The sequence below is a fragment of the Oncorhynchus keta genome, chromosome 26, assembly GCF_023373465.1.
Source record: "Oncorhynchus keta strain PuntledgeMale-10-30-2019 chromosome 26, Oket_V2, whole genome shotgun sequence".
NCBI classification, from domain to species: Eukaryota; Metazoa; Chordata; class Actinopteri; order Salmoniformes; family Salmonidae; genus Oncorhynchus; species Oncorhynchus keta.
The window spans coordinates 39,453,066-39,467,720 of NC_068446.1; the positions used below are offsets into that span (position 1 = coordinate 39,453,066).

Here is a 14,655-nt window from a genome sequence, read left to right on the forward strand (position 1 = left end):
ATGTCAGGTGAACACAGTGGGCCCTGACTATGTGTCTATGATATGATGTCAGGTGTACACAGTGGGCCCTGACTATGATATGATGTCAGGTGTACACAGTGGGCCCTGACTATGATATGATGTCAGGTGTACACAGTGGGCCCTGTCTATGATATGATGTCAGGTGTACACAGTGGGCCCTGTCTATGATATGATGTCAGGTGTACACAGTGGGCCCTGACTATGATATGATGTCAGGTGTACACAGTGGGCCCTGACTATGATATGATGTCAGGTGTACACAGTGGGCCCTGACTATGTGTCTATGATATGATGTCAGGTGAACACAGTGGGCCCTGACTATGTGTCTATGATATGATGTCAGGTGAACACAGTGGGCCCTGACTATGATATGATGTCAGGTGAACACAGTGGGCCCTGACTATGATATGATGTCAGGTGAACACAGTGGGCCCTGACTATGATATGATGTCAGGTGTACACAGTGGGCCCTGACTATGATATGATGTCAGGTGTACACAGTGGGCCCTGTCTATGATATGATGTCAGGTGTACACATGTCAGGTGAACACATGTGGGCCCTGACCTGATGTCTATGATATGATGTCAGGTGTCAGGTGAACACAGTGGGCCCTGACTATGATATGATGTCAGGTGAACACAGTGGGCCCTGACTATGATATGATGTCAGGTGAACACAGTGGGCCCTGTCTATGATATGATGTCAGGTGAACACAGTGGGCCCTGACTATGATATGATGTCAGGTGTACACAGTGGGCCCTGACTATGTGTCTATGATATGATGTCAGGTGTACACAGTGGGCCCTGACTATGATATGATGTCAGGTATAAACAGTGGGCCCTGACTATGATATGATGTCAGGTGTACACAGTGGGCCCTGACTATGATATGATGTCAGGTGAACACAGTGGGCCCTGACTATGTGTCTATGATATGATGTCAGGTGTACACAGTGGGCCCTGACTATGTGTCTATGATATGATGTCAGGTGTACACTGTGGGCCCTGACTATGTGTCTATGATATGATGTCAGGTGTACACAGTGGGCCCTGACTATGCCCATGCTGAGGCCAGGAAGTCCCCAGCCCTGGACGGTAAGGTGGAGAGGGACAGCGAGGGGAAAGAGATCCGCTACCCTGTCATGCTCTCCGCCATGGAGAAACTGGTGGCCCGCAAGGTCTGCCTGGCCTTCAAGGTGAGGCTTTTCAACCAATCAGACCACTCGCTGTTTGTGTGAGTGTCATCTCACCCGATCAATCTGAAGCCATCTTAAACTCGCGGTGCATCCCAATAGTCTGAAGAGGCTTCTTCTCCTTAACCTCGTCTTATCTCCTTCATCTGCAAGATCTGCGTTTGGTAAAAGCATCTGTTGTGTTTTTTCAGGTAAGTGCTGATGAATGAAGGGAGGAACCCTCTTTAGACTACTGGGATGCACTCCACTTGATTGGCTACATTCAGTTTCAATGTCTGACTTGCGACACTCTCTTTCTATCCCAGCAAACTGTGTGTGGCTTCGACCTCTTGAGAGCAAACGGCCACTCCTTCGTCTGTGACGTCAACGGCTTCAGCTTCGTGAAGAACTCCATGAAGTACTATGACGACTGTGCCAAGGTCTTGGGGTAGGTGAGGCAGGCTGTCATGCTGAAGGTTCAACTAGCGCTCATCCTTACATCTCCGTTCCTTTACTTTCGTAAAAGTTTTACAGGGACAGTGTGCACTTGAATCAACATTACTATGTAAGTGCCAGTTTTAGCCAGCCGCCTAATTTCCAACTGCAGTCCCTGGTTTAGCCCTCTGATTTCCACGTTGCTACCCAGGGGTCAGCTGGGTAACTCGTCATATTGTACGTTGACACCCAGGGGTCAGCTGGGTAAATGGAGCATACTGTACATTGACACCCAGGGGTCAGCTGGGTAACTCGTCATATTGTACGTTGACACCCAGGGGTCAGCTGAGTAAATGGAGCATACTGTACATTGACACCCAGGGGTCAGCTGGGTAAATAGAGCATACTGTACATTGACACCCAGGGGTCAGCTGGGTAAATGGAGCATACTGTACATTGACACCCAGGGGTCAGCTGGGTAAATAGAGCATACTGTACATTGACACCCAGGGGTCAGCTGGGTAACTGGAGCATACTGTACATTGACACCCAGGGGTCAGCTGGGTAAATAGAGCATACTGTACATTGACACCCAGGGGTCAGCTGGGTAAATAGAGCATATTGTACATTGACACCCAGGGGTCAGCTGGGTAACTAGTCATACTGTATGTTGACATCCAAGGGTCAGCTGGGTAACTGGAGCCATACTGTACATTGACAAAGTAAAAGTGTCTTTTTATTCACAACTCATTCCTTGAACTAGCTAGAATCCAAACTCTGCTATAGCTCACACTATTAGTTGTCCCCCCCACACAGGAACATGGTGATGCGAGAGCTGGCCTCTCAGTTCCACATCCCCTGGTCCATCCCCCTGGAGGCTGAGGACATACCCATAGTCCCCACCACCTCAGGAACCATGTGAGTACCCCGCTTCTCTTTCTCTCCTCCTCTTCCTTTTTTTCATTTCTCCTCTCATCCTCCTGCTTCTTTCTCCTTTTCTTCCTGTCCCCCCCCCTCTTCCTTGCTCCTCTCTTCTAGAGGTAGTCGGAGGTAGTTTAGTGAACTATACTCACATGGTGATTTAACCTCTCTCGAGACTTGAAGACTTGTAAGCTCCCACAGCTAACGTCTAGGCTTCATCTCATTGGACTGAACACAGTCCTGAGTCACATAAATGACCTAGTTTGATACCCGGTGTATATAACTGATTTGCATGTCCTTTAGCCTATTGGTTTTCCAGCCCTCAGCCTATTGAGATTCTCAATAACAAAGGATGAGTACAGTAAACAACTCCATAATGGCACCTATCCCACAGGATGGAGCTGCGCTGTGTCATCGCCATCATCCGCCACGGAGACCGCACCCCCAAACAGAAGATGAAGATGGAAGTCCGACACCCTCTGTGAGTCTATCTACACCCCCTCTAAATCTATATACCTCAAATACCCCCTCTGTGAGTCTAGATACCTCAAATACCCCCTCTGTGAGTCTAGATACCTCAAATACCCCCTCTGTGAGTCTAGATACCTCAAATACCCCCTCTAAATCTATATATCTCAAATACCCCCTCTGTGAGTCTAGATACCTCAAATACCCCCTCTGTGAGTCTAGATATCTCAAATACCCCCTCTGTGAGTCTAGATACCTCAAATACCCCCTCTGTGAGTCTAGATACCTCAAATACCCCTCTGTGAGTCTAGATACCTCAAATACCCCTCTGTGAGTCTAGATACCTCAAATACCCCCTCTGTGAGTCTAGATACCTCAAATACCCCCTCTAAATCTGAGTCTAGATACCTCAATATCTCAAATACCCCCTCTGTGAGTCCCCATCTGTGAGTCTAGATACCTCAAATACCCCCTCTGTGAGTCTAGATACCTCAAATACCCCATCTAAATCTATATATCTCAGTCTAGATACCTCAAATACCCCATCCCCCTCTGTGAGTCTAGATACCTCAAATACCCCATCTAAATCCCTCTGTGAGTCTCAAAGATATCTCAAATACAAATACCCCTCTAAATCTATATATCTCAAATACCCCTCTAAATCTATATATCTCAAATATCTCCCCCTCTGTGAGCCTAGATACCTCAAATACCCCTCTGTGAGTCTAGATACCTCAAATACCCCTCTGTGAGTCTAGATACCTCAAATACCTCCTGTGAGTCTAGATACCTCAAAAACCTCCTCTAAATCTATATATCTCTACCCCTCTAAAATATCTCCCCCTCTGTGAGTCTAGATACCTGTGAGTCAAATACCCCATCTAAATCTATATATCTCAAATACCCCCTCTGTGAGTCTAGATACCTCAAATACCCCATCTAAATCTATATATCTCAAATACCCCCTCTGTGAGTCTAGATACCTCAAATACCTCTCTGTGAGTCTAGATACCTCAAATACCTCTCTGTGAGTCTAGATACCTCAAATACCTCCTGTGAGTCTAGATACCTCAAATACCCCCTCTGTGAGTCTAGATACCTCAAATACCCCCTCTGTGAGTCTAGATACCTCAAATACCCCCTCACCCCATTCACAGTGGGCAAAATTTTACACGCTGAAAAAATGAATGACTTCATTTTCTGTTCGTCCATATAACAAATACAACTTGTAATTCACCTTCCCCAGTCCTGTTGCATTTCAGTGTTGAATCTGTTGTTTTTAGATTCTTTGCGCTGTTTGAAAAGTATGGAGGCTACAAGTCAGGGAAACTGAAGTTGAAGAAACCCAAACAGCTACAGGTCAGTCCAAGTATGTCTTCTTTTCCCATAACACAGAAACCATCTGTTGAGCGGAAGCCTATTTGTGGTGTTGGGGAAGCTACTCTGAAAATATAGTTCACCAAGCTACCAATGACTTCACACTGAAAGAAGTTAAGCTACCCTTAAGAAAAATACAGTTTGTTTACTTAAGTTATTTTGAAAAAGTACAGTACTTTGTTATTATTATGAAAAATGATCATATGTTAATCTGAAATGGTGTGAAATTAGGCAAGTCTAATGTCGAAAAATAGAGTTAATTATTAATTATTGCCCATATGATTTGATTTGATTTGATATGTGACCGACCGGCCTGATTCAATTTTATGTAGCAAAATTTGAAATTGTGTATTTTACATTGGATAAATGTAGAGACTCAAATGGTATATCATACACTACAGTTGAGGAACAATAGGAAAGTAATTCTGCTTTGAAAGTTGATAAACTTGTACCCTCCCTCACATTTGAGAAAATGGCCCTTGAATGTTTTGGTAGCTACTGGAGAGCTCTTTGTCTACACCCATTCAGCATTGTTCACACCCTCAAGCTTTAGCCCCACCCATCCCTTTAAGGATTCACATGTGAGGTTATGTACTAAACAACCTAAGATTTCAATACTAAAGGCTGGCTTGTTGGTAAATTCAATCTGGAGCTCTCTTGGTGTTTGTAAACTCTTTAATTTTTTAAAAACATTTATTTTATTTTTACCCCTTTTCCTCTCCAATTTCGTGGTATCCAATTGTTGTAGTAGTTACTATCTTGTCTCATCGCTACAACTCCCATACGGGCTCGGGAGAGACGAAAGTTGAAAGTCATGCGTCCTCCGATACACAACCCAACCAAGCCGCACTGCTTCTTAACACCGCCCGCATCCAACCCGGAAGCCAGCTGCACCAATGTGTCAGAGGAAACACCTGGCAACCTTGGTTAGCGTGCACTGCGCCCGGCCCGCCACAGGAGTCGCTGGTGCCCGATGAGACAAGGATATCCCTACCGGCCAAACCCTCCCTAACCCGGACGACGCTAGGCCAATTGTGCGTCGCCCCACAGACCTCCCCGTTGCGCCCGGTTACGACAGAGCCTGGGCGCGAACCCAGAGTCTCTGGTGGCACAGAGACTCTGTGCACTCTCCTCAAACACTGCGCCACCCGGGAGGCCCGTGTTCGTAAACTCAGATCGTTGTCAGATTGTCTGTTTGTAAGTTCAGAGCGTTTCGAGCGCACACTGGATGCTATGGCCGAGGAGTAGGGTTGATCCGAGCATTCTGACCTAACAGCAGTCAAGCACCCAAGCTAACTGGCTAAAGTTGGAGACTCGCCTTCTGTGTTCTCTTTTCGACTCCGTCTGCGTATTTGCAATAAAACGCCAGGATGTTCTCCATCTCTTTTAGCTATCATACTCTAATTCCACTGATTTCAAAACCCGGTCCTCTAGAAAGTGGAGAGCAACACTTATGTAGTTCTACTACGTGGTATCTTCATAAAAAGCTGCGTTAGCTAGCGGGAAGGTTGCCAACTTTTTCCGTGGCTAAACCAACGAGGCTCGTAATTTATCAATTTTATTCGTATTTACAGATGGCATGGTAAAACAGTAGTGTGTAGTTCCAGTAGTTAGCTACACCGCTACATGGTAAAACAGTAGTGTGTAGTTCCAGTAGTTAGCTACACTGCAAAGTTTTAGACTGATCCAATGAACTATTGCTTTTCTGTTCAAAATATTGTATCAAGTCTGCCCAAATGTGCCTAATTAGTTTATTAATACATTTTCAAGTTCATAACAGTGCACTCTCCTCAAACAATAGCATGGTATTATTTCACAGTAATAGCTACTGTAAATTGGACAGTGCAGTTAGATTAGCAAGAAGTTAAGCTTTCTGCCAATATCAGATATGTCCTGGGAAACTTTCTTGTTACTTACAACCTCATGCTAATCACATTAGCGCACGTTAGCTCAACCGTCCCGTGAGGTGAGGGTGGTGGTCACCAATCCTGTAGAGGGTTAAGCACTTTGTGACAAATGTCAGTTCGATTGACTGTTGTGTGTGTTTTGTGTAGGAAGTGCTGGACATTGCCCGGCTCCTACTGGCTGAGTTGGGACAGCACACAGACTGTGAGATCGAGGAGAAGAAGGGTAAACTGGAGCAGCTCAAGACAGTCCTAGAGATGTGAGAGACGCTTATGGGCACGCCACACACACTCACACCAGGGTTGACCAATCACGTGACCAGTATTGCGATACTCAGAAATATTTTGGCAAGGAAACAAAACATGTAGTAGACTTCATTTCTTATGGAAAACAGTCCTAATGTTGACGAGGAACAAAGTGTGCTTCGGTTTTGTATTTTTTTTAATTTTGTTGCCATGGAAAATCTGGTATCCTAGTACACATGTCACGCTCTAATCTGTCCATCATTTTATCCATGCATCAAGTAGTGATCTGCTCTTTTTTATTTGATGCTTGGTGTAGAACCCTCCTCCGTGTTGCTGTGTCTGTAGTCTAGTGTAGAAACCTCCTCCGTGTTGCTGTGTCTGTAGTCCAGTGTAGAAACCTCCTCTGTGTCGTTGCTGTGTCTGTAGTCTAGTGTAGAACCCTCCTCCGTGTTGCTGTGTCTGTAGTCCAGTGTAGAAACCTCCTCTGTGTCGTTGCTGTGTCTGTAGTCCAGTGTAGAAACCTCCTCTGTGTCGTTGCTGTGTCTGTAGTCTAGTGTAGAACCCTCCTCCGTGTTGCTGTGTCTGTAGTCCAGTGTAGAAACCTCCTCTGTGTCGTTGCTGTGTCTGTAGTCCAGTGTAGAAACCTCCTCTGTGTCGTTGCTGTGTCTGTAGTCTAGTGTAGAACCCTCCTCCGTGTTGCTGTGTCTGTAGTCCAGTGTAGAAACCTCCTCTGTGTCGTTGCTGTGTCTGTAGTCTAGTGTAGAAACCTCCTGCGTGTTGCTGTGTCTGTAGTCCAGTGTAGAAACCTCCTCTGTGTCGTTGCTGTGTCTGTAGTCTAGTGTAGAAACCTCCTCCATGACGCTGTGTCTGTAGTCCAGTGTAGAAACCTCCTCTGTGTCATTGCTGTGTCTGTAGTCCAGTGTAGAAACCTCCTCTGTGTCGTTGCTGTGTCTGTAGTCCAGTGTAGAAACCTCCTGCGTGTTGCTGTGTCTGTAGTCCAGTGTAGAAACCTCCTCCGTGTTGCTGTGTCTGTAGTCCAGTGTAGAAACCTCCTCTGTGTCGTTGCTGTGTCTGTAGTCCAGTGTAGAAACCTCCTCTGTGTCGTTGCTGTGTCTGTAGTCCAGTGTAGAAACCTCCTCTGTGTCGTTGCTGTGTCTGTAGTCTAGTGTAGAAACCTCCTCCATGATGCTGTGTCTGTAGTCCAGTGTAGAAACCTCCTCTGTGTCATTGCTGTGTCTGTAGTCCAGTGTAGAAACCTCCTCTGTGTCGTTGCTGTGTCTGTAGTCCAGTGTAGAAACCTCCTGCGTGTTGCTGTGTCTGTAGTCCAGTGTAGAAACCTCCTCCGTGTTGCTGTGTCTGTAGTCCAGTGTAGAAACCTCCTCTGTGTCGTTGCTGTGTCTGTAGTCCAGTGTAGAAACCTCCTCTGTGTCGTTGCTGTGTCTGTAGTCTAGTGTAGAAACCTCCTCCATGACGCTGTGTCTGTAGTCCAGTGTAGAAACCTCCTCTGTGTCATTTCTGTGTCTGTAGTCCAGTGTAGAAACCTCCTCTGTGTCGTTGCTGTGTCTGTAGTCCAGTGTAGAAACCTCCTCCGTGTTGCTGTGTCTGTAGTCCAGTGTAGAAACCTCCTCTGTGTCGTTGCTGTGTCTGTAGTCCAGTGTAGAAACCTCCTCTGTGTCGTTGCTGTGTCTGTAGTCCAGTGTAGAAACCTCCTCTGTGTCGGTTCACCCCCACCCCTCCCCCAGTTGCTGTGTCTGTAGTCCAGTGTAGAAACCTCCTCTGTGTCGTTGCTGTGTCTGTAGTCCAGTGTAGAAACCTCCTCTGTGTCGTTGCTGTGTCTGTAGTCCAGTGTAGAAACCTCCTCTGTGTCGTTGCTGTGTCTGTAGTCCAGTGTAGAAACCTCCTCTGTGTCGTTGCTGTGTCTGTAGTCCAGTGTAGAAACCTCCTCTGTGTCGTTGCTGTGTCTGTAGTCCAGTGTAGAAACCTCCTCTGTGTCGTTGCTGTGTCTGTAGTCCAGTGTAGAAACCTCCTCTGTGTCGTTGCTGTGTCTGTAGTCCAGTGTAGAAACCTCCTCTGTGTCGTTGCTGTGTCTGTAGTCCAGTGTAGAAACCTCCTCTGTGTCGTTGCTGTGTCTGTAGTCCAGTGTAGAAACCTCCTCTGTGTCGTTGCTGTGTCTGTAGTCCAGTGTAGAAACCTCCTCTGTGTCGTTGCTGTGTCTGTAGTCCAGTGTAGAAATCTCCTCTGTGTCGTTGCTGTGTCTGTAGTCTAGTGTAGAAACCTCCTCTGTGTCGTTGCTGTGTCTGTAGTCTAGTGTAGAAACCTCCTCCATGACGCTGTGTCTGTAGTCCAGTGTAGAAACCTCCTCTGTGTCGTTGCTGTGTCTGTAGTCCAGTGTAGAAACCTCCTCTGTGTCGTTGCTGTGTCTGTAGTCCAGTGTAGAAATCTCCTCCGTGTTGCTGTGTCTGTAGTCCAGTGTAGAAACCTCCTCTGTGTCGTTGCTGTGTCTGTAGTCCAGTGTAGAAACCTCCTCCATGACGCTGTGTCTGTAGTCCAGTGTAGAAACCTCCTCTGTGTCGTTGCTGTGTCTGTAGTCCAGTGTAGAAACCTCCTCTGTGTCATTGCTGTGTCTGTTGTCCATTGCTCCACACATTGAATTCGCCTCGTCCCTGTATTCCTGAAACACACCATAGCCTAGCAGCTTTCACTTTGTGGACAATCCCCATCCTCCTCGTGTCTCTAATTCTCTTTTCCTTCCTCCTTTCTCTCTCTCTCCTCCTCTTTCCAAAGGGAGTCCAGCTTGAATGACACTCGGTATACCCCCCCACTCCCCCACGGTTCACTCACCCCTCCCACGGTTCACTCCCCCCACCCCTCCCCCGGTTCACTCCCCCCACCCCTCCCCCGGTTCACTCCCCCCACCCCTCCCACGGTTCACTCCCCCACCCCTCCCCCGGTTCACTCCCCCCACCCCTCCCCAGTTCACTCCTCCCACCCCTCCCCCGGTTCACTCCCCCACCCCTCCCCCAGTTCACTCCTCACCCCTCCCACGGTTCACTTCCCCCCCACCCCTCCCCCGGTTCACCCCTCCTCGCTCTGTAACCACCACTGCCATTAACCTCCATTCATAACGAGGGATTTTATACTGACCATTAGAATCAGGGACCGCTAGCCACATCCATGTGTGTGCGTTTTTGAACGAGTGCTGTGTTTGTCTGCGATGCATGTCGTTCTGAAAGTTGCCCTCTAATCTCACTACACCTTCGTCCTCTCACGCTTCTCATTCTCTGTGTACTGTATGTAGTCTTCATGGTTAAACTTGTTGATAATGGTAAGGGATTGCATATTAACCACAATTCAATGCAAATGGCAACTCTTTGACAATAACCAAGGATCAAACACACGGGTTATTGATCTGTGAGGGTTATTGATCTGTGAGGGTTATTGATCTGGAAGAGTGCGGAAATGGGGAATCCAGGATCGGTTGTAAAACACAAACTGTATCGCCTATCAAACCCATTTTCACGGGGCTGTCATGTGTTTGTTCCGTACGTTGTCAAACCTGATGCTTGTCCCAAGGACACTCTTTTCTATTAGAGGAAGGTATGTTTTACATTAGTGACGGATATGCTAAATGATTATAATTGCCGGAGCATTGAACAGCAGTAGGTAGCCTATCACTGTCACATCAATGTATCTCCAACCACAGGGGAGGTAGAGCTAGGTGGGAGGGGTGTTATGCACTTTTACCAAAAGCCGGTCACATCCTGAAGGACAGGGCTGGTATGGCACATTACCAGTAACACAGTGACCTCAGGCTTCCAAAGGTCGTACACAACCACCCAAAACATGTTTCCAGAAACCAGGCAGCTACTTAACTAGTTTAGCCTAGCCTGACTGACTGAGCACTTGCTAGCTAGCGTTTGAAGCTGGTCGAAAACCTCTGAACTATGGTTCTGAAATTAAATGTTGTGTCGGACAGGGTCTGAGTCGGTTCCATTTAAAAATGGCCAATTCCATCCAGTAATTAATTGATTTCAGTTCAAGAAAAGTGTTATTTAAAAAATTAAAAAGGAGATTTAAAATGTACTTCCTAAATTGAGAGTTCGATTGGAGTTGAGCTCAACGCTAAGCTCTTGTCACATATCTGTAAGGAGTGTGTACTGTACATGTATAATGAGGACTGTTCTTCATTAAGGGTAGATACCTGTATAATGATGACTGTTCTTCATTAAGGGTGGATACCTGTATAATGAGGACTGATCTTCATTAAGGGTGGATACCTGTATAATGATGACTGTTCTTCATTAAGGGTAGATACCTGTATAATGATGATCTTCATTAAGGGTGGATACCTGTATAATGAGGACTGTTCTTCATTAAGGGTTGATACTTCTGTATAATGATGACTGTTCTTCATTAAGGGTAGATACCTGTATAATGATGACTGTTCTTCATTAAGGGTGGATACCTGTATAATGAGGACTGTTCTTCTTAGATACCTGTATAATGGGTAAGATACCTGTATAATGAGGACTGTTCTTCATTAAGGGTAGATACCTGTATAATGATGACTGTTCTTCATTAAGGGTGGATACCTGTATAATGAGGACTGATCTTCATTAAGGGTGGATACCTGTATAATGATGACTGTTCTTCATTAAGGGTAGATACCTGTATAATGATGATCTTCATTAAGGGTGGATACCTGTATAATGAGGACTGTTCTTCATTAAGGGTGGATACCTGTATAATGAGGACTGTTCTTCATTAAGGGAGATACCTGTATAATGAGGACTGTTCTTCATTAAGGGTTGATACCTGTATAATGAGGACTGTTCTTCATTAAGGGTGGATACCTGTATAATGATGACTGTTCTTCATTAAGGGTGGATACCTGTATAATGAGGACTGTTCTTCATTAAGGGTGGATACCTGTATAATGAGGACTGTTCTTCATTAAGGGTTGATACCTGTATAATGATGACTGTTCTTCATTAAGGGTAGATACCTGTATAATGATGATCTTCATTAAGGGTGGATACCTGTATAATGAGGACTGTTCTTCATTAAGGGTAGATACCTGTATAATGAGGACTGTTCTTCATTAAGGGTGGATACCTGTATAATGACTGTTCTTCATTAAGGGGACTGTTCTTCATTAAGGGTGGATACCTGTATAATGAGGACTGTTCTTCATTAAGGGTGGATACCTGTATAATGAGGACTGTTCTTCATTAAGGGTAGATACCTGTATAATGAGGACTGTTCTTCATTAAGGGTTGATACCTGTATAATGAGGACTGTTCTTCATTAAGGGTGGATACCTGTATAATGAGGACTGATCTTCATTAAGGGTTGATACCTGTATAATGATGATCTTCATTAAGGGTAGATACCTGTATAATGAGGACTGTTCTTCATTAAGGGTAGATACCTGTATAATGATGATCTTCATTAAGGGTTGATACCTGTATAATGAGGACTGTTCTTCATTAAGGGTAGATACCTGTATAATGATGACTGTTCTTCATTAAGGGTAGATACCTGTATAATGATGACTGTTCTTCATTAAGGGTAGATACCTGTATAATGATGATCTTCATTAAGGGTGGATACCTGTATAATGAGGACTGTTCTTCATTAAGGGTGGATACCTGTATAATGATGACTGTTCTTCATTAAGGGTGGATACCTGTATAATGAGGACTGTTCTTCATTAAGGGTGGATACCTGTATAATGAGGACTGTTCTTCATTAAGGGTGGATACCTGTATAATGATGACTGTTCTTCATTAAGGGTGGATACCTGTATAATGAGGACTGTTCTTCATTAAGGGTGGATACCTGTATAATGAGGACTGTTCTTCATTAAGGGTAGATACCTGTATAATGAGGACTGTTCTTCATTAAGGGTGGATACCTGTATAATGAGGACTGTTCTTCATTAAGGGTGGATACCTGTATAATGACTGTTCTTCAGGGTTACCTGTATAATGGATCTTCATTAAGATACCTGTATAATGAGGACTGTTCTTCATTAAGGGAGATACCTGTATAATGATGATCTTCATTAAGGGTGGATACCTGTATAATGAGGACTGATCTTCATTAAGGGTGGATACCTGTATAATGAGGACTGTTCTTCATTAAGGGTGGATACCTGTATAATGAGGACTGTTCTTCATTAAGGGTTGATACCTGTATAATGACTGATCTTCATTAAGGGTGGATACCTGTATAATGATGATCTTCATTAAGGGTGGATACCTGTATAATGAGGACTGTTCTTCATTAAGGGTGGATACCTGTATAATGAGGACTGTTCTTCATTAAGGGTTGATACCTGTATAATGAGGACTGATCTTCATTAAGGGTGGATACCTGTATAATGATGATCTTCATTAAGGGTGGATACCTGTATAATGAGGACTGTTCTTCATTAAGGGTGGATACCTGTATAATGAGGACTGTTCTTCATTAAGGGTTGATACCTGTATAATATGTTCTTCATTGGGTTGATACCTGACTGATCTTCATTAAGGGTAGATACCTGTATAATGACTGATCTTCATTAAGGGTAGATACCTGTATAATGAGGACTGTTCTTCATTAAGGGTGGATACCTGTATAATGAGGACTGTTCTTCATTAAGGGGATACCTGTATAATGATACCTTGTATGGATACCTGTATAATGATCTTCATTAAGGGGAGATACCTGTATAATGAGGACTGTTCTTCATTAAGTGTGGATACCTGTATAATGAGGACTGTTCTTAATTAAGGGTAGATACCTGTATAATGAGGACTGTTCTTCATTAAGGGTGGATACCTGTATAATGAGGACTGTTCTTCATTAAGGGTAGATACCTGTATAATGAGGACTGTTCTTCATTAAGGGTGGATACCTGTATAATGAGGACTGTTCTTCATTAAGGGTGGATACCTGTATAATGAGGACTGTTCTTCATTAAGGGTCGATACCTGTATAATGATGACTGATCTTCATTAAGGGTGGATACCTGTATAATGATGACTGTTCTTCATTAAGGGTAGATACCTGTATAATGATGATCTTCATTAAGGGTGGATACCTGTATAATGAGGACTGTTCTTCATTAAGGGTAGATACCTGTATAATGATGACTGTTCTTCATTAAGGGTAGATACCTGTATAATGAGGACTGTTCTTCATTAAGGGTTGATACCTGTATAATGAGGACTGTTCTTCATTAAGGGTGGATACCTGTATAATGAGGACTGTTCTTCATTAAGGGTAGATACCTGTATAATGAGGACTGATCTTCATTAAGGGTGGATACCTGTATAATGAGGACTGTTCTTAATTAAGGGTAGATACCTGTATAATGAGGACTGTTCTTCATTAAGGGTAGATACCTGTATAATGAGGACTGTTCTTCATTAAGGGTAGATACCTGTATAATGAGGACTGTTCTTCATTAAGGGTGATACCTGTATAATGAGGACTGTTCTTCATTAAGGGTAGATACCTGTATAATGAGGACTGTTCTTCATTAAGGGTAGATACCTGTATAATGAGGACTGTTCTTCATTAAGGGTGGATACCTGTATAATGAGGACTGATCTTCATTAAGGGTTGATACCTGTATAATGAGGACTGTTCTTCATTAAGGGTGGATACCTGTATAATGATGATCTTCATTAAGGGTTGATACCTGTATAATGAGGACTGTTCTTCATTAAGGGTAGATACCTGTATAATGATGACTGTTCTTCATTAAGGGTAGATACCTGTATAATGATGATCTTCATTAAGGGTGGATACCTTTATAATGATGACTGTTCTTCATTAAGGGTAGATACCTGTATAATGATGATCTTCATTAAGGGTGGATACCTGCCCCCTGTGTGCGTGTCTCTTCCAGGTACGGCCATTTCTCAGGCATCAACAGGAAGGTGCAGCTCACCTACCTGCCCAACGGACAGCCCAAAGCCTCCAGTGAGGAAGAAGGTAGGGAGGAGGAGTCGCAGGCATACACCATCTCTGCTCATGTTCATGATTAACTTGTTACACACACAGTTGAAGTCTGACATTTACATACACCTTGGCCAAATACACTTCAACAGTTTTT

The 14,655-nt window shown here is 44.3% G+C and overlaps 1 protein-coding gene and 1 long non-coding RNA gene across 4 annotated transcripts in view; one reads left to right on the forward strand and one right to left on the reverse strand.

Moving 5' to 3' along the window:
• ppip5k1b (diphosphoinositol pentakisphosphate kinase 1b) overlaps positions 1–14,655 on the forward strand; it is a 150,433-nt gene that overhangs the window by 38,709 nt on the left and 97,069 nt on the right. For all 3 annotated transcript variants that reach the window (XM_052480800.1, XM_052480799.1, XM_052480801.1), the window contains exons 8-14: positions 1,057–1,218; positions 1,521–1,642; positions 2,446–2,547; positions 2,945–3,031; positions 4,302–4,377; positions 6,450–6,559; positions 14,449–14,534. In XM_052480800.1, the coding sequence (XP_052336760.1) occupies positions 1,057–1,218; positions 1,521–1,642; positions 2,446–2,547; positions 2,945–3,031; positions 4,302–4,377; positions 6,450–6,559; positions 14,449–14,534 (745 nt within the window). The remainder of the gene's footprint in view (positions 1–1,056; positions 1,219–1,520; positions 1,643–2,445; positions 2,548–2,944; positions 3,032–4,301; positions 4,378–6,449; positions 6,560–14,448; positions 14,535–14,655) is intronic.
• On the reverse strand, positions 12,088–12,999 carry LOC127912090 (uncharacterized). Its single transcript, XR_008080635.1, has 3 exons — positions 12,901–12,999; positions 12,703–12,751; positions 12,088–12,158 (listed from the first exon to the last, which is right to left on the reverse strand). It is a non-coding gene; the product is annotated as an uncharacterized LOC127912090 (long non-coding RNA).